Source organism: Scaptodrosophila lebanonensis, unplaced genomic scaffold (assembly GCF_003285725.1).
Source record: "Scaptodrosophila lebanonensis strain 11010-0011.00,11010-0021.00 unplaced genomic scaffold, SlebRS2 tig00001412-arrow-pilon, whole genome shotgun sequence".
Taxonomy (NCBI): Eukaryota; Metazoa; Arthropoda; class Insecta; order Diptera; family Drosophilidae; genus Scaptodrosophila; species Scaptodrosophila lebanonensis.
This window is the reverse complement of record NW_022060739.1, coordinates 13,015,205-13,038,895: the sequence shown is the minus strand read 5'-3', so window position 1 is coordinate 13,038,895 and position 23,691 is coordinate 13,015,205. Positions and strand designations below refer to the sequence as shown.

Genomic DNA, 23,691 nt, shown 5'->3' with positions numbered 1-23,691 from the left:
GAAATATACTTTGAATTTGTTGGGATAGGATCTGATTTTATTTTTTTTAATTCATTGTTTTAACAATATTTGAAATAAACTAAATCGGTTAATTTTAAGCCATGGCAGGAATTCGAAATAAACTAAATCGGTTAATTTTAAGCCATGACAGGAATGCGTATTTGAAGCATCTGAAAAAAATATTAATTGCATTTAAAAAATATCTTTGAACCGTTTTCTTCCCCAAAAACATACTTTGCTTGTTTTATCGAATAGCGCCTGAGCACGTTCTTGATGCAAGCGGTAGCTGAAAAATTTATCGAATATATAGCCGTGTTTTGATGACTCGACCAAGACACGATCCTCTCCAATGTCTAAACTCAGTTCTTGTGACGATATCTATGTAAATATGAACGAAAAGGACTATAAACATGTTTCAATCTCGATTTTCTGCGAAACTTACGCAATTGGGTAAATATAGCTCTGCATGTATTTCGTCTACGACATCGCCTTTAACCCTAGCTCGAATTTTGTATTCAACTTCGTTGGATCCAGCGTTACGTTGGTTTATTTTTATTTTATTAGTTTCATTCGTGGATTTTTTGGTCAGTGCCTGTAGCTCATTCTCATTAATTTCCTGTACCAACATTATTTCTTGTTCTCCATGTAGTTGCTTTACTGTTTTCTCTCCTATTACTTTTGCCGTGTTTATGTCATCGTTTCGTACGCGATGGGAAACGAGAGTGCCAATAAACTTCCGGTTATTGAGTATTATAGTTTTATCCATCGATATTTGTATGTTGTATTTCTCGCTGAGGGCCTCGGCAACGATTTGCAAAAAGAAATTGCTGAAAAGTTGCGACTTTTTTATTTTGAGCAGAAATTGCGGATTGATGGCAATATCGCAGACTTCCACGGTATTATTGGAGCGGTCATTGGTATTTCGCGGCACCGACATGCTCATAGGTACCCGAAAAGAGCTCGCTTCGGATGATTCCAAAATAGCAATAAGCTCCTCTTCGGTCACATCTTTCGGAGCTGGTACCTCCGAGGCCTGGCAAACGTTTATAAAGAACTTTTCATTGGTATTCAATTTGAAGCTCTTAATACAGAAACCTATTGCAGAAAAATAAAAAAATTATAATAAATAAATTATGTTACTATTAAAAATTTCGAAATTAAGCTTCAATAATTCAAACATCAAATTTATAATTTTATTATAATACTAGCAGGTTTTGCCCGCCTGTTCTGGTCTACGTATATTTTGCTTACCATTATAAATTTTATAATTAACTATGTACTATATCTCTTTTTACATTGTGCTCATTGCCAGTTTCTATAGGGACTACCAAATAGCAAACTTACTTTGGTGCATACTAAAGGCTATTGCATATATTGCAAAAAATATTATTGGCTTTAAGAAACACGAACGTACTTATATTATACACGGCCCAGCATGGCTGAGCAGGAAATTAATGGATAAACAAATTTTGATTTTAAATCGATTCATTAGCAGAAAGTGGACATTTTATTTATATGAACTTGTTTACATGTGTATACCAGTATAGTAGTCCGATTAAAAGAACTGATCCGTTCAGTTTTTTTATACCCTATACCCCAAGGGTAAAAGGCTATACTAGATTTGTGCGAATGTATGTAATACACAGAAGTAGGCGTGGCAGACCCCACAAAGTATATATTCTTGATCAGGGTGACAAGCCGAGTCGATATAACCATGTCCGTATGTATGAATGCAACGACCACAGAAAGTATAAGAGCTAGAATAACCAGATTCAGATTGCCCTAAGTCCGCGAAAAAATGAGTTTGTGTTTTTTTTTCTGATGCACACCCCCACTTCCCCGCAATTCGTGTTTTTTCCATAACTCCCGTAATTTTTGGCATTTTGTACTCAAATTTGGCATTCAGTTAGTATTTCTGAGTCCAAATGCCAAGTTTACGATAGGTTTGTTATGAAGAAATTTAGAGCCATAAAAAATATACTCTCTGCCGAATCTCTGCCAGCAGTTGTTGTTGCTGCTGATTCGACTTATATACACGCAGAGAAACGATGATGTAAATGTATGCTGTTGAAACATAAGCATATATCTCCACTTATGAATGTATGTATTGAATATATGTATTTTATTTTAAATTTAATAAAATAATTAAATTTGTAAAAATTAATTTTAAAATTAAAAAAAATTGTATTCTTGTTGTGGGAGGGAGTACAGGCTATTTCAGTCGGGCTTGCTCGACTATAGTGTTCTCTCTTGTTTTTATAGCCTGTACCCAAAGGGTAAAAGGCTATAGTAGTTTTGTGTGACAGGCAGAAGGCATGGCAGACCTCACAAAGTATATAAATTCTTGATCACGGTGACAAGCGAGTCGATATAGCTATATCCGTCTGCCCGTCTGTATGAGCGCAAGGAACTCAGAAGGTACAAGAGCCAGAATGACCAAACTTGGTATCCAGGTTCCCTTGAGCCCTAGGCAGGTCGAGTTTGTTGTTTATTGTTGCTGCATGTGTGAAGTGAAAAACCTATTTCTATATTTTGATAATTGTTGAATACCAAGTTTAAGATCTTCCCACTTAGTCCCATTGTTTTCTTCAGTACTGCTATCTTAAGAGAACGATACGATTCAACTGACTTTTATTTTATATTCCTCTCTCTCGACTGACTGACATTCATTTCTACAAATCATCAACATACAAAGCAAACTGTAAGTCCATCGAATAGAAACTGCAGAGTTTTTGAAAATCCAAAACCATTTTTGATGCTTACTATGTTTCAGTTCCAAAAAACTGAAGTACAAAGTATATTTTGTACTTTTCAGAGAGTGCACAAACTAAGTTTGAAGATAATCGGGGGAAAATTCATATTTGTCATTCAAACGTAGAAGCCTGTTTTCCCAGCTCCCATCGTTTTGACTGTGCATTGATCGCCAATAAGTCAGTCAAGACAAACTGTTTTCTATACATGTATAGTAAGTATGTATAAGTAAATAATAATTACTGGTTTTTATACTCTGTACATGAAATGTACAAGAGTATATTAGGTTTGCGGGAGCTGAAAAATGTAACAGGCAGAAGGAGGCGTGGCAGACCCCACAAAGTATATATATTATTGATCAGCGTGACAAGACGAGTCGATCTAGCCCTGTCTGTCTGTCTGTCCGTCCGTATGAACACCCGGATCTCAGAGACTATAAAAGCTAGAGACACCAAATTTTCCACAAAGATGCGTTATGTGTGTATTCTATACGAGTTTGTTTTATTTTTTTGATTTTCCCCCCCACTTCCCCCCTATGGGGGTTTTCCCGATTTTCCATACGTATAATCGCCTATATCTCGGAGACCATAAGACCTAGGCACACCAAATTTTAGTCCAAGATGCCTTGTGTGAATACGCAGAAAATGTATATTCCCGTAATTCTTGGAATTTCGAACTAAAATTTTGCAAATACCCCCAGTTAGTAATTATGTGTCCGTATGCCAAGTTTCACTATGATAGACCGATTTACCAAGAAGTTATAGCCATAAATATATTTGCTGCTGCAGCGCTGCTCAAGCGCTGCCCGCGGCTGTTGTTGATGTTGCTGTTTGGTTGACTGCGAAAATGCTTACACAGACACGAATTGATGCGCATAGGCATACATACACTCACACAGACGCAATTGCTATGTAAATGTGCAATTATACACCCTTTACGTGAGTTCAAATACCGAGAGAGGTAAAATCGATCCAATTTTTTTTTTTTTCTATAATTATTGTAAACATATGTACAGAGTATTTCAGAGTAGTCGGGACACCCGACTTTAGCTTTTTTACTTGTTAGTTGTGCGTTGGCGATTTATTTTAATTCTGGAAATATTTGATGGTGCTCGGGCCAAGCTATTTCGCTAATTTTCTGTAAAAAAAATATTAATATTTCTTCAAAAACTTCATAAATGCCCTCAATAGAGACTCACTTTTATCTCTTCAAAGGCCTGCTTTGCAAGCCAATGGAATACTGGCTTTTTCCATTTTGCGTTTATTTTCCGAAGTTTACTTCCAGAGTTCGGTAGTCTTGAGTATTCCCGGTATTTACACCAAACGAAAAGCATACTGCGCATTTTATATAGCCATATGTGATTTGGTACACCTCGTATCATATTCTGTATTTGCTCCGTTTGTTGGGGAGTCAAGTTTTCCAGAAAAGTTTCGTTCATCATATTAAAAATGGCTTTCATGTTTCGGTAAAAGTTTGATAAATTTTTTTCCAATGCAAAGTGTCCAGATTTCATGACCCGATCAATCACTTCAGAGTTACCTTTATTTCGATTATATGGAATCTGTAGAAAACGGAGCTTCAGGTTTACACTTTTGAATTGGCCAAGCTCCTGGTTGATGGCATCTCCGCACCATTTGTAATCCATCCACCATGATTTCCAGCATTTATAGTTCTTTTCGCGGTATACTTTAATCCACTCTTTGCGCATTTTCTTATTGTTTAACGTCGGAAGCCCTTTCTTTGTGTTTTTTATGGGTTTACGGTCGTCCTCTGCACTGTCGATACTTGAATCGTCTTCAGAATTTATCGCCGGATCACCATCGTCACTACATTCTTTATCGGAGAATCGGTTGGTTGTATAATCGGGAATTTGCGCAAAAAACCTGACTGCATAGGAATTATCTTTTGATGTCGATAATGGGAGCGTCCCTCTATGGATATAAGGTAGCTTAAATCCTCCAATTTGAAAATATTCCTCAATATATGTGGGCTGCGATTGTGGGCTATCTATTCTACCTGTAAAACAAAACTCTATTGTGATTTTTATCATCTGCTAAAAGCGCGCAACTTTATATCGATATTAAAGTTGTGAAAAGTAAGTAATGTTTAAGTAATCCTTAACAGTTTATATAATTGTTCTGGTACTGTAACCACTTTGCAGAGGAAAATTTTCATTTAAGATAACGAATATCGGGATGCACTTCTACCGATTCATTGGATAGGCTATGAAAATATGCCGAATTAGTATTTTATGCAATAAATTCTATTATGGCATTCATTTTATGTAATCTCATGTCTAACTTGAACTTGCCAATAAATTTACTAAAATGATAGGTAATGATTTTAAAACAAAGAACAAAGATAATTACCAGATGTTTTACTGCCATGAGCATGGGACTGTTCGCCACCATTATTGGCCCGGTGCGGCTCGTTTGGATACATTATTGCATTACGAGATCTTGGCGGTGGATCGTACACCAAAGTGTTATGGCGTCGCAATTTGTGGTCTTTAAATTCATTATTGTTGACTTGAAATGTATTCATATCAGTATTTCTTTGGAAAGTCTTATTAATGCTCGATCTTGATCGGTTTTCCTTTCGCATTAAAATAGAGCCGCGATTAGCATTAAAATTATCATAATTATTTATGTTTATGGGATTTTGGTAATCATTACTTGATCTTTGGCGTTTACGATTCCGATTGCTGTTCAAGTTGCCATAATTCAGTTCAGTTTTATTTCTATCATAATCCTCTAGATCGTTTTTGAATTGGTTTCTATGACTAAGGAAGCTCCAACTATTGGGGGAAATGTTTCCTGTCTGGAAATAGTAAGGACTATTCGATCTCTTTGGTGTACGAATTCGATCGTCGTTTGAGTTTCCACTACTTTGGTCTCTTCGATCTGGGCGATAATCCTCCAAAATATTATTGGGTTGATTTCCATTATTAAGAGAATTCCAACTGTTGTTACGTGACTGGAAATAGTTGGAGGTTGTGCTGGAACTATTCGATCTTTGCCGTGTACCTCTGCGATTATTGTTCAAGATCGCCATTTCACAATTCCGGTCAGTTCGATCTTGGCGATAATCCTCAAGATTATAATTTATTCGGTAATCACGATTAAAAAAATTTAATTTGTAGTCTTTGCCGTGCATAATATCAGCTTTATTCCGTTGGTAGGGACGGCGTGTTCCAATTCCATAGGCGCTGTGAAAGCCTGTGTTTGTCGTTGGCTTCTGCTCTCTGTCTTCTCGCAACGTGGCGATATGCACGGGCGACAACGAGTTACGTTTCTCTTTTTCATTCAAACGCTGCTCGCAAAACACCTCTATATCACGCACTATTTCAGAATCCACCATTGCTTGCTGGATGTCGCCCATTTGAACGCTCCTGTGGAATCTAGATTGTTGAAACTGTCGCAGATTAAAGTCGGGACATTTGAGAGTACGTACAGCCAAAGAATGGGCTGTACGACGATTGACGCCTAAATGACGCAGAAAGTTTCGACATTCGTCCAGTTTTAAACTTCTGAAGTGGGGTGTTTCAGCAATGTCTGCCGCAATGGCTATTTAGTCGTATATTGAAGACGTCACATGAAATAAAATGCAGAAATACAAACACTTCAATTAAAAGCAGCAAATACATGCATCTCACACAAGCCCATTTGGAAATATAGTAGTCAAAAAGAATGGAGCCCTAAATTAAGGCGGGACTAACTCTTAAATACTCTGTACTTACTTCAAAAAAAAAAAAAAAAAAAAAAAAAAAAAAAAAAAAAACAAATTCGGAGCATAGGAACATTGCATAACAAAATTTGGGTTTTCTACCTATTTTACTTTCCTAACGTTAATACGGACAGACATGGCTACATTGACTTCCTCCTTCTGTGTGATACATATATTTGCACTAAACTAGTATTCCCTTTTACCCTGCCTTTGGGTATACTTTAATATGCTTTCCAAAACTTAATAAGAAGCCCCATCAAATCGTTATATCGCCTAATTTAATCGAAATCGGAAACACACCTGAATAGGATTGGATGCTTTCTATTAAAACGCTTCATTCATTGATTCGCAGTTTTTGTACTTTTGCTTTTGCACCAATCCGAAAGACCAATCTCTTTTCTTTAAATGAAAGTTGACGTGCAAGCGCAGTAGAAATAAAAATGTCGCAATCAATTACACATCGCTCTATTCTTTAAATAATCTGCGCGCTCATACGTCAACGCTAATATCAAGTTATGATTTTTAACACATGCCTTTGTTTATGTGAGGCAGCTGACAATGTTTCTAGTTGAAGATTTTGGATTTAAAAAATTGGAATTTTACTCTTTACACCCGAAATACATAGTTCGGGCATAGCGGTGGAAGTTTGTTTGGATACAGGGCTGACGGGCTTCCTCGACTCTAACACTCTATTTTTTTACTCTTCGGGTATAGAGTATAAAACCGGTCGTAACGCCCAAAAATAGTTTATTATCTGTTTTTATGTGTAAGTTACGTAAGAATAACTTTGACCACATCAAAGAGAACAAATACTACTCTTCAAACAATCAGCAGCGAAACACACTTTAGAAATAAGTCTGAAGCACACTTGCAATACAAGTAGTACATCTAAATGGACCTAACCCAAATTATAATACTTATCATACATATATATTAGTAGGCAATATATAAACATATAACAACAAAAATTATAAAATAAAGATAAAGCAAGAGTGAACGCTACAGTCGAGCAAGACCGACAGTAAAATATCCTGTACTTTCCAAAAAATAGGAAAATTAAAAAAAAAAAACAAGAGAGAACGCTACAGTCCAGCAAGACCGACAGTAAAACATCCTGTACTTTCCACAAAATGGGAAAATTAAAACAAGAAAGGAATGCTAAAGTCGAGCAGGCTCAACTCTTAAATACCCTGTACCACCCCACAAAAAAGTAATTAAATTAATTAATTAATTTAATTTAATTAATTAACTAAATTAATTTAATTAATTAACTAAATTAATTTAATTAATTAACTAAATTAAATATAAAATATTCCATGCATGCATACATACATTTACATCAGAATCGTGTGTATGCGTGTTTGTGTACTACATATGTTCCGATCATTCTATCATAATGAAACTTGGTATACGGATATATAATCACTTACCTAATGTGACTACCAAATTTTAGTTCAAAATTCCAAGAATTACGGGAGTTATATAATTATTCAGCACAACTACATACATGTTTATGTATCTTCTCTCTTATCGCGCGCTCTCTGTGTTAAGCGATATCTTAACAATGACCAAGCAAGTTTGTTGGTTCGCTCTTTGCAATTGAATACACTTGACTAATTGTTTTTTTGTATGTAATGTAAATATGAACATACATACATATGTAAACATATGGGAAATGACTATATAGTGTATACAGAATATAAAAATTCCTAAGTAAAATGGATCAGTAATAAAGCAAATTATATTAAAATATTTTCCTTGCAATGAACTTCTATTTTCATTGATCATTTCATTCCAAAAGTTAATTGCACGTACATGTGCATGACTATAAATGTTTGTATGTTTGTACGCACACATATAAACGCAGATAGAGAGCTTAGAGAACCGAAATGTTTTATGGTTGTTGTTGTACCGGCTTTAAAAACACTACAGTTTTTTGTTTCAAATAAAATTCAATACGAGTCCGTAGCCGTTTGTTTGCTTTCGTTGGCGGTTGAGAGGGAATCCCATGCTATCTCTTCAAATCAAATAATAGCGACGTGCTGAGTGACCGATCCCCAGTTGCTTTTTGTGTTCGACACGCGTCGGTCGCGTTGTGAATCGCTGAGTGCCTTTAACGTTTCTTTTAATAGCTAAGGTAATTATGTTCAACCGATTTTTCTAATTGTCGTTGTTATGAGCCCTTGTGACTTGTTTTTTCTAGTTGTTTGTAAATGGGCAGTACGAACATATCGCCGTGAAAATCAAGTTTTATGCAGAAATAAAATAATTTCTGATGTACGCGAAAATAATTTCCAATAATTTATTTATCAGTCTTTTTGTATTGTCATGCCGAAATGTTTCTTAATTGTTATAATTTTTGAAGTGATTTAGATGATTGCAGAAGTTTATCAAGCAAATGCGATTTTTCTTTTTCACACTGACTTGGGCAATTGAAGTTTATGTTACAACCAGCCATAATTTATAAGCTGAACGATGACGTCACTAAAGAAAAAACGTGTTTTCAATATTTTAAAATGGTGGGCATAGTAAACTTAACGTCGACTATTTCTTGTCACTAAAAGCCAATTAAAATCTGTACAAGGGACATACGCGTACATACATGTTTGCGGATTGATATGTTTTTGTGTATGTATGTATTTGTGTACAAAAAAAACAAACATTATGTTAAATATTCGGTGCCTACAGAGAAAAAGAATGCCTCAATGCTTTGAAATAAACTAGTATAAACTAATAAAAAAAGAGAGAAAGCCTTTTAATGTGGTATATTCAAGTGATAAGTACACTACACGTGAAACGATGCAGGAGCAGAGTTATAAAATAAAAAAAAATGGAAGAGATAAGCTCAAGCAATTTAAGTGCAATTCAAAAATTAAACCACTATATACACACAAATATGTATGTATGTACATACATACAAGTATGTACATTTTCATACTCTTCTAGACGAGTCGTTGGTGATAAGCAATGGGATCACAAGCACACGTTCATGTATTACAATATTAATAACTACTCAGCACAAACTAAGATAATATGTGTGACGTATTTCACCATATAACGAAAATAATTGGTACATATTCAATAGAACAGAATTTTGGTCCAGTCTACTTTTAAAATGCCAACATATTTGAAATATTTGTAACAGTTATTAGAACAACCACCAGTGATTGATTTATTGCCTGATAGGCATCACAATTTAAGCGAGTTGCAATTGAAAAATTGTACAAAAACAAGGAAAACATTCCACATGGCATAAATATTTATAACATCAACACAAGTTCGCGAACAGCAATAAGCCGGCATGAACAAAAATACACATACAAGTACATACATATGTAAATATTAGTGAATTGAAAGAAAAGGCTAATGAACCTTATCAGTGTATATTCATACGACGTATGTATATGTTTCTAGAGCAGGGTTGCGCGGCATCAGGTTGGCCAAGTAAACTTGCCAAAATATCAAATACACCTACATACATATTCATATGTATTTACAAGTATGTTTGGGGCACAATGCAACATATTCAGGGGTGTTACAAAAATTTCTTCCAACCAAATTTCAACCGATAACTAATTCTTGCTGCCACAGAAATGCCTTACGGTTGGTTTCGAATCTCTTAACCTTTGTCAAGAAATTTGTAATTATATATACTTAATTGCATTTCTCAACAATCTGCATGAAAAATATTTCATATTTGAATCTTATTTTGTGAATTAAATGAAAATAAAACTTGTATTTCACGTAATTCAATTTTCAAATAAGTAATGTGCATTAAACAAACTAACTTGGCGAACATTGTGTGTCGCTGATGAAGCATGTTAATCAGCTGTTGTTGATAGCTGCTTTGGTTTTTTATTACATTGTTTTCTCTTATAATACAACCAAACAAAATCTGAGCATCACGCTGAGTTGCAAATTTCAAAAGAGAAACAAAATTTCTCTCGCCATTTAAAATGAAAGTTTTTTTAAAACTTGTGTCGCTCAGTAAGGTGGATGCGTGTTGTTTATATTTAAAAGTTACAGTATTAAATCAGCTCCAATGCAAAAATTACATAATCGAAAAGTTGGTGGAACAAGTTTTCTGTAATTACCAATACATAGTAGTTTAGTTATTCTATGATTTTAACAAGTCTTCGGCTATTCTTAATCACTCGAATTTATTATATGTTGAATAACAAACAAGTTTTCCCACATGTATTTACAAAAACAACATAAAATTGTTGTTAGATTGCAAGAACAAACTCTGAATACATACATACATATATGTATTTAAAACTAATGGCCGTGACTAGTAACTCGTTTTTAATATTTAGTTAAGTAATTCCTATTGCCTTTGAGCCAAGTTCAGGTGCGACAAACATTTGCGTTGCCGGTAAAACAAGTTTTTTAAATGAAATGTCATGTTCGTAAACATATACATTTTTGTATACTAATTTATAAATGTTATACATACATATATACGAGTATTACTATAATGCCAAATAAAACCTCTTTATATTGGATCTCAGACCCCAATTTGATATTAGCTTTAACAATTTTATAGTAAAAGATAAAATATAATTAATACTTAAAACTACGTCTTGGGCCCGCAATTTTATAGATATTTTCGATAAAAGCTCAATTTATTCTATCAGTTTATATCTTTGCAGTTTGCAGTCATTAGAAGCAAATCCAGTCAGTTACATACATATGTATGTATGTATGTATGTATGTCAATAGCAAAGAATTTGTAGCTGTATTAGCTCGAATATAAGTACGTACATATGCATATACATATGTATGTCTTTTCATAAAGTTTATCAAAACAAGTTATACGCTATCGCAATACATACTACATATGCATACATACATACATATGTGCACACATGCAAACATGCATATGTTTGTGTATGGGGGCTCCGCACTTACCGGGTTTAGGTTGTACTAACATGGAGTCGCGTGGTGGAATATTTGCGGATGTTCCCGACCTTCCGAAGAACTGATTTATGTTGTCTTGAAGATCATTCTGAAAGGACGATTTCCCCATTTTATTATAAAGATCTTATACATACATATGTATGTATGCACATGTAAATTTCACATGTACATACATATAGTTCACGATGCGCTGCACTACTTTATACTTACACGAACAAATCTTAGGTTCTGTTCTTTAAACCTATCATTTCCATCAAGAAAATTTGAGTGCTTAGACATTTTTATGAATTTTGTAAGTTAATATTACTACTAGCAAATTCAAAGAGCACTTCAATTAGTTAAGAACGGAAAGCAAGTTTTTTTGGTTTATACGTTTTTACTAAAAATTACCTAAAAATGGATTAATGCTTTGGTTTAATTTCCAGTGTTGGAAACTACATACATGAATATATGCTTACCGGTGCTGGCGAACAGCAGTTGCTGTCAGATGTTATGCATTAATACTGTACGGTGATCCTTATTTATTTCAGTTTACCCAATTATTTGGACACTTACTGCACGTGTTTTGGGAGGGGAATATTTAATTAATTATCTAACAACAAACTGTGATCATGGAGAATACTACTTCTCCCATGTATCAATTCTGCGGCTCGGATTTTTGGGTAAGCTATTCGTACCATCTAAATACAAAATAGGAAATATCATTTACTAAATTAAATTATTTAGGATGCCGACAAGACGTGGTGGACAACTGATCCCGATTTTACACCATGTTTTGAGAAAACTGTTCTTGTCTGGGCACCGTGTGCATTCTTATGGCTATTCGTCCTCTTCGACGTTTATTATCTCAAGGCAAGCTTCGACCAGAATATCCCGTGGACAAAACTAAATATAAGCAAACTGCTGATAAATATTGGACTGCTTGTAATCACGGCCTTGGACTTAATTGTGGCCTTAGTGAAAAAGAACGATATTTCAATACACGCTGTTGATATTTGGAGTCCTATTATAAAGTTCGCCTCTTTTGTATGTATAAAAATTTAAACTGCATAAGAAACTATGTATTTATTGACAAGTTTGTTTCAGTTGCTGACCTTTTTATTTATAACGCTGAATCGAAAATATGGCGTCCAAACATCAGGCTGTCAGTTTTTGTTTTGGTTTTTCTTAACTGTTTTGTCGATACCTCGCTGCCGAACAGAAGTACGTGCGGAGAAAGAACGCGGTCAAAAACTAGACTGGACTGACCAAGAGGACTGGGAGGGCTATCAGTACATCAGCTTCTTTATTTTCTTTGCGTTTTCATGCGTCATGTTGTTGCTGAATTGCTATGCGGACAGCCTGCCAAGGCAAACGAAATATCAACGTGGACAGGTATGTGATACCTTTATATATTCCTCACCTATAGCTGTTTTCACAATTTTTTGTCACTTTTGCAGAATGAAATACCTGAATTATCGGCCAGCTTCTTGTCTCGCATCACATATCATTGGTTCGATGCAATGTCGTTGAAGGGTTACCGCAAACCACTCGAGCAAGAAGATCTCTGGGATTTGCGGCCACAGGATAGTTGCAAGGAGGTGATGCCGACATTCGCTTATCACTGGAACAAGAATGTGCGTAAAAACTACAAGAAGCCATCCCCTTCGGAGCCAAATGCCAAGTTTATCAATGGAAAGGTTTCTTTCGACAACCCACATGGCGAGCGAAATGGCCGAAAGAAGGGCATGGCTTCTATTATGCCTGCAATCTACAAGTCATTTGGCGGCGTGTTTCTATTCGGTTCAGTTATGAAACTGATAACTGATGTACTAACATTCGCTCAGCCACAAGTGCTAAGTCTAATTATCGGATTCGTTGAGGATTACGAAAAAGACCCTCAGCCGGAGTGGAAGGGAATTATGTATTCGGTGATGCTGTTTGTCTTGGCTGCCACGCAGACTTTCATTTTGGCTCAGTACTTCCATCGCATGTTCATTGTTGGCCTCCGCATTCGTACAGCACTTGTCAGTGCCATTTATCGAAAAGCATTGCGCATCTCAAACTCCGCCAGAAAGGAGTCTACTGTGGGCGAAATTGTCAATTTGATGGCAGTGGATGCGCAGCGGTTCATGGATTTGACAACCTACCTAAATATGTTGTGGTCGGCACCGCTACAAATCTCGCTAGCCCTCTTCTTCCTGTGGCAACAGTTGGGCCCTTCTGTTCTGGCCGGCCTCGCAGTTATGATAATTTTAATACCAGTTAATGGCTTTATAGCCAATCGGATCAAGACATATCAAATACGTCAAATGAAGTACAAGGACGAGCGCGTCAAGCTAATGAACGAGGTTCTCAGCGGCATTAAGGTGGTTTATTTTAAATTGTGCCTCTACTTAGTTTGTTAATCTGTGTGTCTTTGCAGGTCCTTAAACTTTATGCGTGGGAGCCTAGTTTTGAAAAGCAAGTGTTGGATATTCGTGAAAAAGAGATCGCAACGCTCAAATCTACAGCCTATCTAAATGCAAGCACATCGTTCCTTTGGTCCTGTGCGCCCTTTTTGGTAAGAATAGTCAGCATGCCGGCGCAGCCAGCGCTATGTTCCACTCTCTTTACAGCAGCCGTACACAGAACTAGGAGAACTACATAAACCATCTGACCTGAAGCAATCTGGAATAACATATTGTGTATTGTATTGTCTTGCCAAAAAAGGTGTCAGTGGTTACGTTTGCCACATACGTGCTGAGCAGCGACGAAAATATCCTCACCGCTGAAAAAATATTTGTCAGCATTACATTATTTGATACCCTCAAGCTGCCTCTGGCCACCTTGCCCATGCTTGCTGTTGACATAGCCGAGGTAAAGCGGTCGAGCGGATTACGTATTCCAGCAATTGATACAGACCCTCATTCAGACTTCTTTGGTCATTTCTCTTTGGTCTGCAGCCTCATTAACCAGCACATTTCCGCTATTAATGGATGGCTTGAAGTATTTTTATTGTTGTTATCGACAAACTTTACGATTTTTGATTATATATTTTCTAGGTGTCATTGGTTACATTTGCCACATACGTCTTAATCGACGAAAATAACGTGCTCGACGCCACTAAAACCTTTGTCTCATTATCTCTATTCAATATACTGCGTTTCCCATTAACAATGTTACCCATGCTCATCACCAACCTGGTGCAAGTAAGTTATCTGCAATTTTTAATGTGAATTCCACCGTGCCGTTTTTCCTAGTTATTCCCATGAACAACTTCGATAAAAGTCACGTTCAAATTCCTTATCTACATGTGATTATATATATATATATATATATATATATATATTTATATATACCTTGTACTCTGTTTTAAGGGTTTCTAAAAAATGTGTCTCACGCTACGTAAACGTAAGAGTATAAGCCATATGAGACACCATTTAGTGCATCTAAGTCTTCAGATTGATGAAGAATATATGTATATACTTTGTGGGGTCTGCAACATCTCCTTCTGCATGTTACATTTTGCACAAACCTAATATACTAAAATTCAGATCAGCAAAACTATACATATGTACATACATTTGTAGATTGTATTTTTTTAATTATTATACTTCGGAATCGGTCAGCAAATTTGACCATAACACAACAGTTAAATATTTTTTATATATAGTATGAAGCCATTCTTACAGGATTTTAAAACTGCAAGTATCTTATTAAATTTTATGCTTCTTTATGCTATGGTAGCGCCGTGACTCGAACCGAGCCATTTATTTAAGAACGAACTCACATTGTGGGATTCCTATTAGATCGTTGAGCTATGCCAGGCCAAACAAACTTTGAAGCTAGTTTTCCACTCTGTGCGTTGATCACCAATCAGCCAGGAAAAACTATTTTATATACATATATAGATTCTACTCATGGGTGGAGGGTATTTTAAAGCCGCTTTTCAACTCGTTCTTTCTTTTGTAGCTATAAGGCTGTGGGGATGCCGCAGATACAGAATATGCAAGAATCGATCGCGCGCGACACTTAAATTCTTTTTAAAGCTTCTGCCATCACTATCCATTCTTATTGATTGTTGTCATTCTATTTGCATTAAACATACATATTTTAAAATATGGCGATCCCAATCTTGAGAGAACTTAAATTTCAAAACTCATTGTATTTGGAAGACTTGATATTTGCTAAAATTTGTAGTAGTTATACATACTTATAATTTTTTGTGCACAACCCATCCCCATTCTAATTTTCTTTTCCCGTAACGCATTGTCTACGAGTTTTAAGGGAATCCTCAAATAAAATATAAATGTTCTAATCTATTATTTATCTTTCCAAACGACAATGAAAAGACGCAAGTCTCTGTAAATCGCATAAATAAGTTTTTGAATAGCGAAGAGCTCGACCCGAACAACGTGAAGCACGATGCTTCAAAACGTAAGTTTATAGTATATTTATAGTTTATATTTGTTTATTTTTTTATGAATATGGTGCATGATTTTGTAATATTTTATTTATCAAACAGCACATCCCATGACCATTGAAAACGGTCAATTTTCCTGGGGTGATGATGATGTAACTCTAAAAAACATCAATATTGAGGTACGAAAGAACAATTTGGTTGCTATTGTGGGCACCGTTGGGTCCGGTAAGTCCTCCGTGATACAAGCCTTCTTGGGCGAAATGGAGAAAATATCGGGCACTGTCAACACAGTGGGCAAACTGGCTTATGTGCCGCAACAGGCTTGGATCCAAAACGCAACGCTGCGCGACAATATATTGTTTGGGCAGGAATACGATCGCAAACGCTATAATCGAGTGATCGACGCGTGCGCGTTGCGAGCAGATATTGACATTTTATCGGCGGGTGACCTCACCGAGATCGGAGAGAAGGGCATCAATTTGTCGGGTGGACAGAAGCAGCGCATTTCGTTGGCGCGCGCCGTCTATAGCAACGCTGATCTCTATCTGCTGGATGATCCGCTAAGCGCAGTCGACTCGCATGTAGGCAAACACATCTTCGAAGAGGTGATCGGACCAAAAGGCCTATTGGCTGGCAAGACACGAGTTCTGGTCACGCATGGCATTACATTTTTACCGCAAGTGGACAACATTTATGTGATGAAGCTTGGCGAGATTAGCGAAAGCGGCACCTACAACGAGCTCCTCAAGAACAAGGGAGCCTTCGCCGACTTCCTGATTCAGCATTTACAGGAGGGAGAAGAGGAGGAGGAGGAGCTCGATCAAATAAAGCGCCAGCTGTCCAACAGCATTGATGCGCCCGAATTGCTTGGTACTGTTGAGAAAGCCATTAAGCTGGCTCGATCCGAGAGCCTTTCGGACTCCATGTAATATGCTAGACGGAGTCAATCGAAATAACCATTTGTAATTAAATCATAATATTTTTTTACAGTTCCGTAACATCCGCCGATAGTTTAATGGGCAGTTTGCGCCGTCGCACCAAACGCCAGGAATCGAACGACTCTGAAGCCTCGGCGGCCTCGCTTAAAAAAAAACAAGAAGTCGAAGGCAAACTAATCGAAACGGAAAAGTCACAAACTGGTGGGGTAAGTAAAAATCTACTTTGTAATACTAGTGTGCATATTTACAAGAGAGTTTCGCATTTTACAGGTCGATTTCGCTGTCTATAAGCATTACATTAAAAGTGTTGGCGTCTTTCTGGCCATAGCTACGCTAGCTCTTAACTTTGTGTTCCAAGCATTTCAAATTGGTTCCAATCTATGGCTCACAAAATGGGCCAATGATAAAGATGTGGCCAACGATACCAGTCGCAGAGATATGTATTTGGGTGTCTATGGTGCCTTCGGTTTCGGTCAAGGTAAGTCTATTCTGGTTCAATTTCCCGCTCTTTATAATTTTGCTCAATGTTTTTTTGTGGAAATATTTGTGTCGCTCGCTTTAGTTATAGATTTTTCGTTACATTTTTCATATTCCTTAGTTCTATTTAATATATTTATTTGGTGGAATTGTTATAATTTTCTTAATCTCATTTATGCTTTGTCTTCATATGTAGTCTTGGCGCCCACAGATTTCTCGACTCCTTTAAACTAGGTTATATATACTATAACTAACACTAATAATGACCCTACCCAAACATTCAGATTCAAACGCACAATCAATATTTGAAATGCAATTAGTTTTAGAGTCAGCATAAACGTATTACTAACACTCACGGCTGTAACAAAAAAAATTAAGGAGGAGATCTTTCCATCACACAAAATAATCATATTTCGATATAAGTACGTGGTCTTTAAAACTAATGTATTAAAATTGTGAAAACAGAAAACCGTGCTGGAGATTCTTTTGACTTTTGATTGTCACTAAATAAGAATTTAACTTAACTAATAAACGAGTATACCTAGTTGTGCGTTCTAATTTTTGGTCTCTTAATCGATCGATCGTTATCAGTCGCAACGTTATCATTACAACTTTCGATGGCCAATGGAGCTCTTTGACACTGGGACGCATTGTCACTTGCTTATCCCAAGACATCGACATAACGTTTTGCCACTTAATATCCGTGTCATGCTGGCCCAACCAATGATGGTAACGATGGCCCTTAAAGAATCTCTGCTAATCATTATATTAACAACTAATAATATTATTATTTTCGCAATGGTCTGATTTGGTAATCATCCATCTCAGTCGATTCATTAAAATGTGCTCATTTCCTTCTCGGGTTTTTTATTTGAAACTATTTTGAAATATTTTTAGTTTCCTCCTCAGCTAATTTTTATTATAATTCCTATGACGTAATGACTAAAATTAGATTGACTTCAATAAAATGTTTAGCACAAATTTCAATGATACTCTTAAACTATTGGTTGAAAGGGTACATATAAACAGCTTTTGTTTTGTTAAGAGCTTATGGCGTTTAGTTAGCATTTATAATAGGCTGTGCGGCGCCAAAATATTAAGAAAAATCTGTGACGTCATTAATTGAATTGTAACTCAAAAGTGCCGAATATTTTTTAGTCGCCTCCTACTTTGTTGCGTCGTTGACGCTGGCTCTTGGCTGTATTATGGTGGCTACGCGGTTGCACGAAACATTGCTCCTAAATGTCCTGCGTTGGCCCATGGAGTTATTCGATACAACGCCAATGGGCAGAGTTGTCAACCGATTCTCGAAAGATGTTGACACAGTTGATAATACATTACCCATGCTTTGGCGAATGTGTATAAGTCAACTGTTTTCGGTAAATTAAACTTGATTTAATCATATCGTAGATTTAAATAGAATACCATTCCAGGTGTTGAAATTTTAAGATTGCATTTAAATAAATGAGAATGAAGTAAAGAGAAAGTGTGGAAGTGTGTAAATAGAATAAAAAGGTACAGATTTGTAGAGATTTCTAGACCCAATCAATACCCAAGAGCGATTGATTAGTTTTTCTTTGACTTAATACAGAATACTGGAGAACAAGATCCATATATGCACATAAATCTAATATTTTTTAATTAATTAGAAGTCTAAGTTGGCCAGAGGTGGCTTTATTTTTTTATAAAAACAATGTTCATTTGTTCATTCTTTCCGTCGCAATTTTCGTCACAAAATCCTCTGTGATCTTGACAGCACTAGTCTCAATGCATGTGGTCTCATATAGTAGACTGGTTAGGGACGACTGAGGGGCAAAACATATGTACATGTGTTTAACACAGTTGTTTAAATAATAATGTCCCAATTTGTTTGTAAATATGTACAGTAATAATATTGTGGGGCCCTAACTCTTTAATCATAGTGCTCGCATGCCTAGCATGTACAATGTAATTTAAAGCTTTAGAAGTTATGCGCCGCTAAAATATCAACACTCTGTTTACACTCCATGTAGTAACTGCACGATATATATCTGGACTGTGCTTGGCACTTGGTTGTCTGAGCTGTTCCATGGACGTATTTACAAAAATGCTCAACATGGTGTTCAAGTGGCCAATGGAATTGTTTGATACAACGCCCTTAGGGCGCATCATCAGTCGTTTCTCAAAGGATATAGATACAGTAGACAATACACTGCCCACAATCATGCAGCAATTTCTGTCGACATGCTTTTCGGTAAACAATCAAACTCGTTTTAACCTCGATCATCAGTAATACACAGCTGGCAGATTTCTAACTCATTAGGTCCCCACTCTCAGTCAAAAAAAGAAACAAAAACTTAAATGTTATTGGATTCGAAACATTCGCTTTATTAAAACAGTTTCGAGTAAACATATAATTGAATGATAAAACACGGTACTTGATTTAAGTCATAAAACATAAAACACATTCAGGCCTTCACGAAGGGTTGATTAGTAGCTCAACTGAATAAAGACGAATCAAAACTTTTAACTAACATTAGGCAACTGCTTTGCTTGGTAATTGATTATTAATTTTTAATATTTAAGAAACTAATCGACCTTTCGTGAACACCATAATAAACAACTATACCCGATTAATATTTGAATAACATACACAACTGTATAGAAACTTTAATATTGCTTTAATCGTCAGTTTTGAAAGCGACATCTTAACTGCTCACAGATTAATCATTGAGCGGCAAGCTTTTTGTATGAGGTTTGATGATTAAAGCTTAATAACTAAGCAGATAATATGCCTTATTCAATGAGCCATACCTGAATAATCTTAAGGTGGTGTGCACAAACCTACAAAACCTATAATATTGCTTTAACTGGCCTCTTTTTCCAATTCATTCAAAATGTAGCTCTGCTGGACGAGTATTCATAAGCGTTTGGTAAAGGGTTCATTCCCACATTCCTAGATCAAGTAGTAATGACGAGAGCGGTCTTTCAATTGCTTTATTCTTAATCCTTTCCATACTGATCCCTCTTGTGCTTTCGCTCTCAATCTCGTCCGTTAAGGTGTGTTTGCCTACTTCGCGGTTGTAATCGTCTACTATGGCACCTTTAAAGCGGCCTTAAAGATTCACAACGAACTGCTGCATATTATCATCAGAGGCTCGGTATGCCGATTTTTTGATATAACGCCCATTGGTCGGCTATTGAATAATTTCAGCGCTGATATGGATGTTATTGACGAGGAATTGCCCGGCACCCTGGACACATTTTTAACCTTTATTTTTATGGTATTTTTTTACATTTACAAAATTCTTTCTCTGCCTATCCACGGCCATTCACAGTCAATGAATGTTTGGTTTGTAGATAAATTTATTTATCTGTAGTATTTACGGTTTGTACTTGCAATCATTGCTACATAATTCAGTATTGCACAATAACAAACAAATTTTGTCTTCCTCTTCGACATTTTCATCTCTGTTTACATACATATATTATTTGATATTTCATTTAACAAGCATAAGTATATAACTCGAGTAATCTCAATTGCTGGAGCATCTGACAAGCTTCATTATCATCTAATTTTACTAGGGATTTTTGCTCCAATCCTTATATTGTTTTTTTCAATACAAATTTTGTGATCTGATCGGTGGCATTTCATTATGCTTAGTCCAGCACCACTACTTGTAGATGAGCTTCAATTTGTGTCATGTTCGAATGATTTCCTTTTGGCCTCAAAATTGGTGACGAAGGTCCTCAAGTTATGAAACTTGTACAAAAGTTTGTTTTCTAATTCATCTAATATATACTAAAATAAAGTAAAATCCGTGATAATAAGAGGCTAACTAAGTAAATGTTGTTTCCTCTACAAACTTTTTAATAGTTGTTAAAAAAATACAAATTTAGAGTGGTTGTTGGGCGCCAGATGCATGTTCGCTAACATATTCCGCCAAACCAAGGCCAGACCTTGCATCTAAGTTTAATGTCCGCCTTCTACCCCCCATAAATCGCAGGTCTGGTTTCGATCGGGGTGGATTTAGTACCCGCATTTGGAGCATTGCATGCAGCCTATATACTTCACTCGTTTCTTTTGGGACACGTGCTCCGTGCGCCCTTGAGTTTCTTTGACATCACTCCGATTGGTCGCATATTGTCGAGATTCTCAAAAGACGTTGAGACCCTCGATCAGAAAATGCCCACACTTTTAAACGAGTGTCTGTGGTGTGCATTTGAGGTAATTTTTTTTAAGATTAGCCTCTGACTAGAAAGGAACTGCAATTTTATTTTGATCATTAGAATCATAAACTAATCGGCAAACCCTCAACTAACCTAAAATTGAAAACACATGACTTAAATCAAGAAATGCCGCTTAATCGTGTGAAAAAATATGATTAATTAATACATAAAACCCAATACCAACTAACAAAACCACACACAACACTTTTTCAAATTGGAAAATTTATTCATAAATTCCAAGCTAATGAAATTTTCTCTTTATGACCCCCTTTCCTTTATGAATATTCAAGGTTTTGGCCACTATTGTGGTTATAAGCTTATCTACGCCAATCTTTCTGGTTGTCATCATCCCTATAGCGATCTTATACTACTTTGCTCAGCGGTTTTACGTCGCAACATCTAGACAATTAATGCGATTGGAGTCCGTATCGCGTTCACCAATTTACTCGCACTTCGGCGAGACGGTTACGGGGGTTTCAACGATTCGTGCCTATACTGTGGAGGATCGGTAAATATACGTTGTTTGCGACGTGTCTTTCAACAAATTTATTCCAACTCCTCTTCTATCCCAAGTTTCATTGAGGAATCGGACGCGAAGGTGGATAAAAATCAAGTGTGCAAGTATCCATCCATGATTGCAAATCGTTGGCTTGCCGTTCGACTGGAAATGGTTGGCAATCTCATCATTCTGTTTGCCTCATTGTTCGCCGTGCTCGGTGGCCAGAAGAATCCCGGTCTTGTTGGGTTGTCGGTAAGCTACGCCTTGCAGGTGACACAGACTCTTAACTGGCTGGTGCGCATGACCTCGGATATTGAGACGAATATAGTTTCGGTGGAGCGCATTAAGGAGTACGGTGAAACGAAACAAGAGGCGGCATGGGAGCTGGAGCAGGACAAGTCGAAACCGAAACACTGGCCCGAAGAGGGACGTGTTGCTTTTGAAAACTTCAAGGTGCGTTATCGTGAGGGCTTGGATCTGGTCCTACGTGGCGTAACCTTCAACGTAGCTGGCGGTGAAAAGGTCGGCATTGTGGGGCGCACAGGTGCAGGCAAATCAAGCTTGACCCTCGCTCTGTTCCGGTATGTACCCTAATTAATATTAGCTTTTAAAACTTAAGTGCACTGCAATCTCGATAGTGCGGACACCTATTTTTCATTTCCATTATAGACTCTAGCACAATTTCACAAATTTATTGATTAAATCTGAATATCTTTTCTTATTTCGTAGTATTATCGAGGCTGCTGAGGGACGTATTCTGATAGATGGTGTTGATATTGCCAGCTTGGGTCTGCACATGCTGCGATCACGCTTAACGATTATACCTCAGGATCCGGTGCTGTTTTCTGGTTCGCTACGTATAAATTTGGATCCGTTCGACGTGAAGACCGACGATGAAATCTGGAGAGCATTGGAGCTATCGCACCTAAAGACCTTTGTGAAGAGCTTACCGGCAGGTCTGAATCATGGCATTTCAGAGGGCGGTGAGAACTTGTCTGTCGGTCAGAGGCAGTTAGTTTGCTTGGCCCGTGCGCTGCTGCGTAAAACTAAGGTGCTAGTGCTCGATGAAGCCACAGCTGCTGTTGATTTGGAAACTGATGATTTAATACAAGTGAGGAAAAACATTTCTGTACCCACCCGACCCACTAAATGTTTGTATTTTACAGAAAACCATTCGTTCCGAGTTCAAAGGCTGTACAGTGCTGACCATTGCCCATCGTTTAAACACCATACTCGATTCCGATAAGGTTATTGTGTTGGACAAGGGCGTTATTAAAGAGTTCTCCTCGCCCACCGAATTATTGGACAATCCGAAATCAGCCTTTTACAGCATGGCCAAGGATGCTAATCTAATTTAATTAATTTCCATATTCTGGAAATTTCAATGAAGAAACTCAAACTGTGTCCAAATAAGCCATCGACTTAGCACTACTTAAATCTAATCGGAAAAGCTTACAGCATTGTACTTACTACCCCACATATATGGGATTGATTTGAGAAATGTTCTACCTCGGCATCACACCAAACAAAAATATGATAAAAAAAAGTACCACTTAATGTTCATTAAGCTAAGCAGAAAGTTTCTCAATTTTACGGTATTTTATATGTTTTGTATGTGAAAGGAAAATGTAATTAATTGTCCTTATGTGTATATTCAGTAATGTTTGCCAGTTTTTGTACCTATTAATACAAATATTAAGATGTTCGTTAAAAACAATTGTTGGACCTGAAAATGTTAAACATCTTGCCTTCTACTGATAAAATCACTTGTGTACGTAATTGTAGTT

The 23,691-nt window shown here is 36.7% G+C and overlaps 2 protein-coding genes across 15 annotated transcripts; one reads left to right on the top strand and one right to left on the bottom strand.

The window, feature by feature from the left end:
* Positions 1–15: 15 nt before the first annotated feature.
* LOC115631164 (PIH1 domain-containing protein 1) lies at positions 16–11,745 on the bottom strand. 5 transcript variants are annotated; one of them, XM_030527849.1, is made up of 6 exons: positions 11,608–11,745; positions 11,389–11,485; positions 5,121–6,317; positions 3,950–4,767; positions 3,810–3,888; positions 968–1,095 (listed from the first exon to the last, which is right to left on the bottom strand). In XM_030527849.1, the coding sequence occupies exons 1-5, from the start codon at positions 11,674–11,676 to the stop codon at positions 3,832–3,834; spliced, it is 2,238 nt and encodes a 745-aa protein (XP_030383709.1). In that variant the 5' UTR covers positions 11,677–11,745; the 3' UTR covers positions 968–1,095; positions 3,810–3,831. The 5 variants fall into 5 exon arrangements, with proteins under 5 accessions (XP_030383713.1, XP_030383709.1, XP_030383710.1 ...); XM_030527853.1 differs by lacking the exons at positions 3,810–3,888; positions 3,950–4,767; positions 5,121–6,317 and adding exons at positions 16–170; positions 235–378 and having other exon boundaries at positions 443–1,095; XM_030527850.1 differs by lacking the exon at positions 3,810–3,888 and having other exon boundaries at positions 985–1,095.
* LOC115631161 (multidrug resistance-associated protein 1) lies at positions 8,503–23,555 on the top strand. 10 transcript variants are annotated; one of them, XM_030527845.1, is made up of 16 exons: positions 8,509–8,614; positions 11,928–12,059; positions 12,124–12,423; positions 12,484–12,771; positions 12,837–13,745; positions 13,802–13,939; positions 14,089–14,235; positions 15,711–15,795; positions 15,884–16,706; positions 16,772–16,925; positions 16,990–17,197; positions 21,183–21,403; positions 21,696–21,913; positions 21,979–22,485; positions 22,634–23,015; positions 23,071–23,555. In XM_030527845.1, exons 2-16 carry the CDS (start codon positions 12,009–12,011, stop codon positions 23,260–23,262), a joined length of 4,623 nt encoding a protein of 1,540 aa, XP_030383705.1. In that variant the 5' UTR covers positions 8,509–8,614; positions 11,928–12,008; the 3' UTR covers positions 23,263–23,555. The 10 variants fall into 10 exon arrangements, 9 of the variants coding, with proteins under 9 accessions (XP_030383706.1, XP_030383705.1, XP_030383699.1 ...); XM_030527839.1 differs by lacking the exon at positions 21,183–21,403 and adding an exon at positions 20,236–20,459 and having other exon boundaries at positions 8,510–8,614; XM_030527844.1 differs by lacking the exon at positions 21,183–21,403 and adding an exon at positions 18,355–18,575 and having other exon boundaries at positions 8,510–8,614.
* The last annotated feature ends 136 nt before the right edge of the window (positions 23,556–23,691 follow it).

What these genes read in the sequence shown, in the direction of transcription:
- LOC115631164 (XM_030527849.1), bottom strand. Translation starts at nt 11,676, where the DNA reads ATGTCTAAGCACTCAAATTTTCTTGATGGAAATGATAGGTTTAAAGAA. An exon ending in GTTAGTACAACCTAAACCCG is followed by an intron (nt 6,318 to 11,388) that starts GTAAGTGCGGAG and finishes ACGACTAAATAG; the next exon opens with CCATTGCGGCAGACATTGCT. An exon ending in AGGCCTTTGAAGAGATAAAA is followed by an intron (nt 3,889 to 3,949) that starts GTGAGTCTCTAT and finishes TTTTTTTTACAG; the next exon opens with AAAATTAGCGAAATAGCTTG.
- LOC115631161 (XM_030527839.1), top strand. Translation starts at nt 12,009, where the DNA reads ATGGAGAATACTACTTCTCCCATGTATCAATTCTGCGGCTCGGATTTT. An exon ending in AGGTTCTCAGCGGCATTAAG is followed by an intron (nt 13,746 to 13,801) that starts GTGGTTTATTTT and finishes GTGTCTTTGCAG; the next exon opens with GTCCTTAAACTTTATGCGTG. An exon ending in GCCTATACTGTGGAGGATCG is followed by an intron (nt 21,914 to 21,978) that starts GTAAATATACGT and finishes TTCTATCCCAAG; the next exon opens with TTTCATTGAGGAATCGGACG.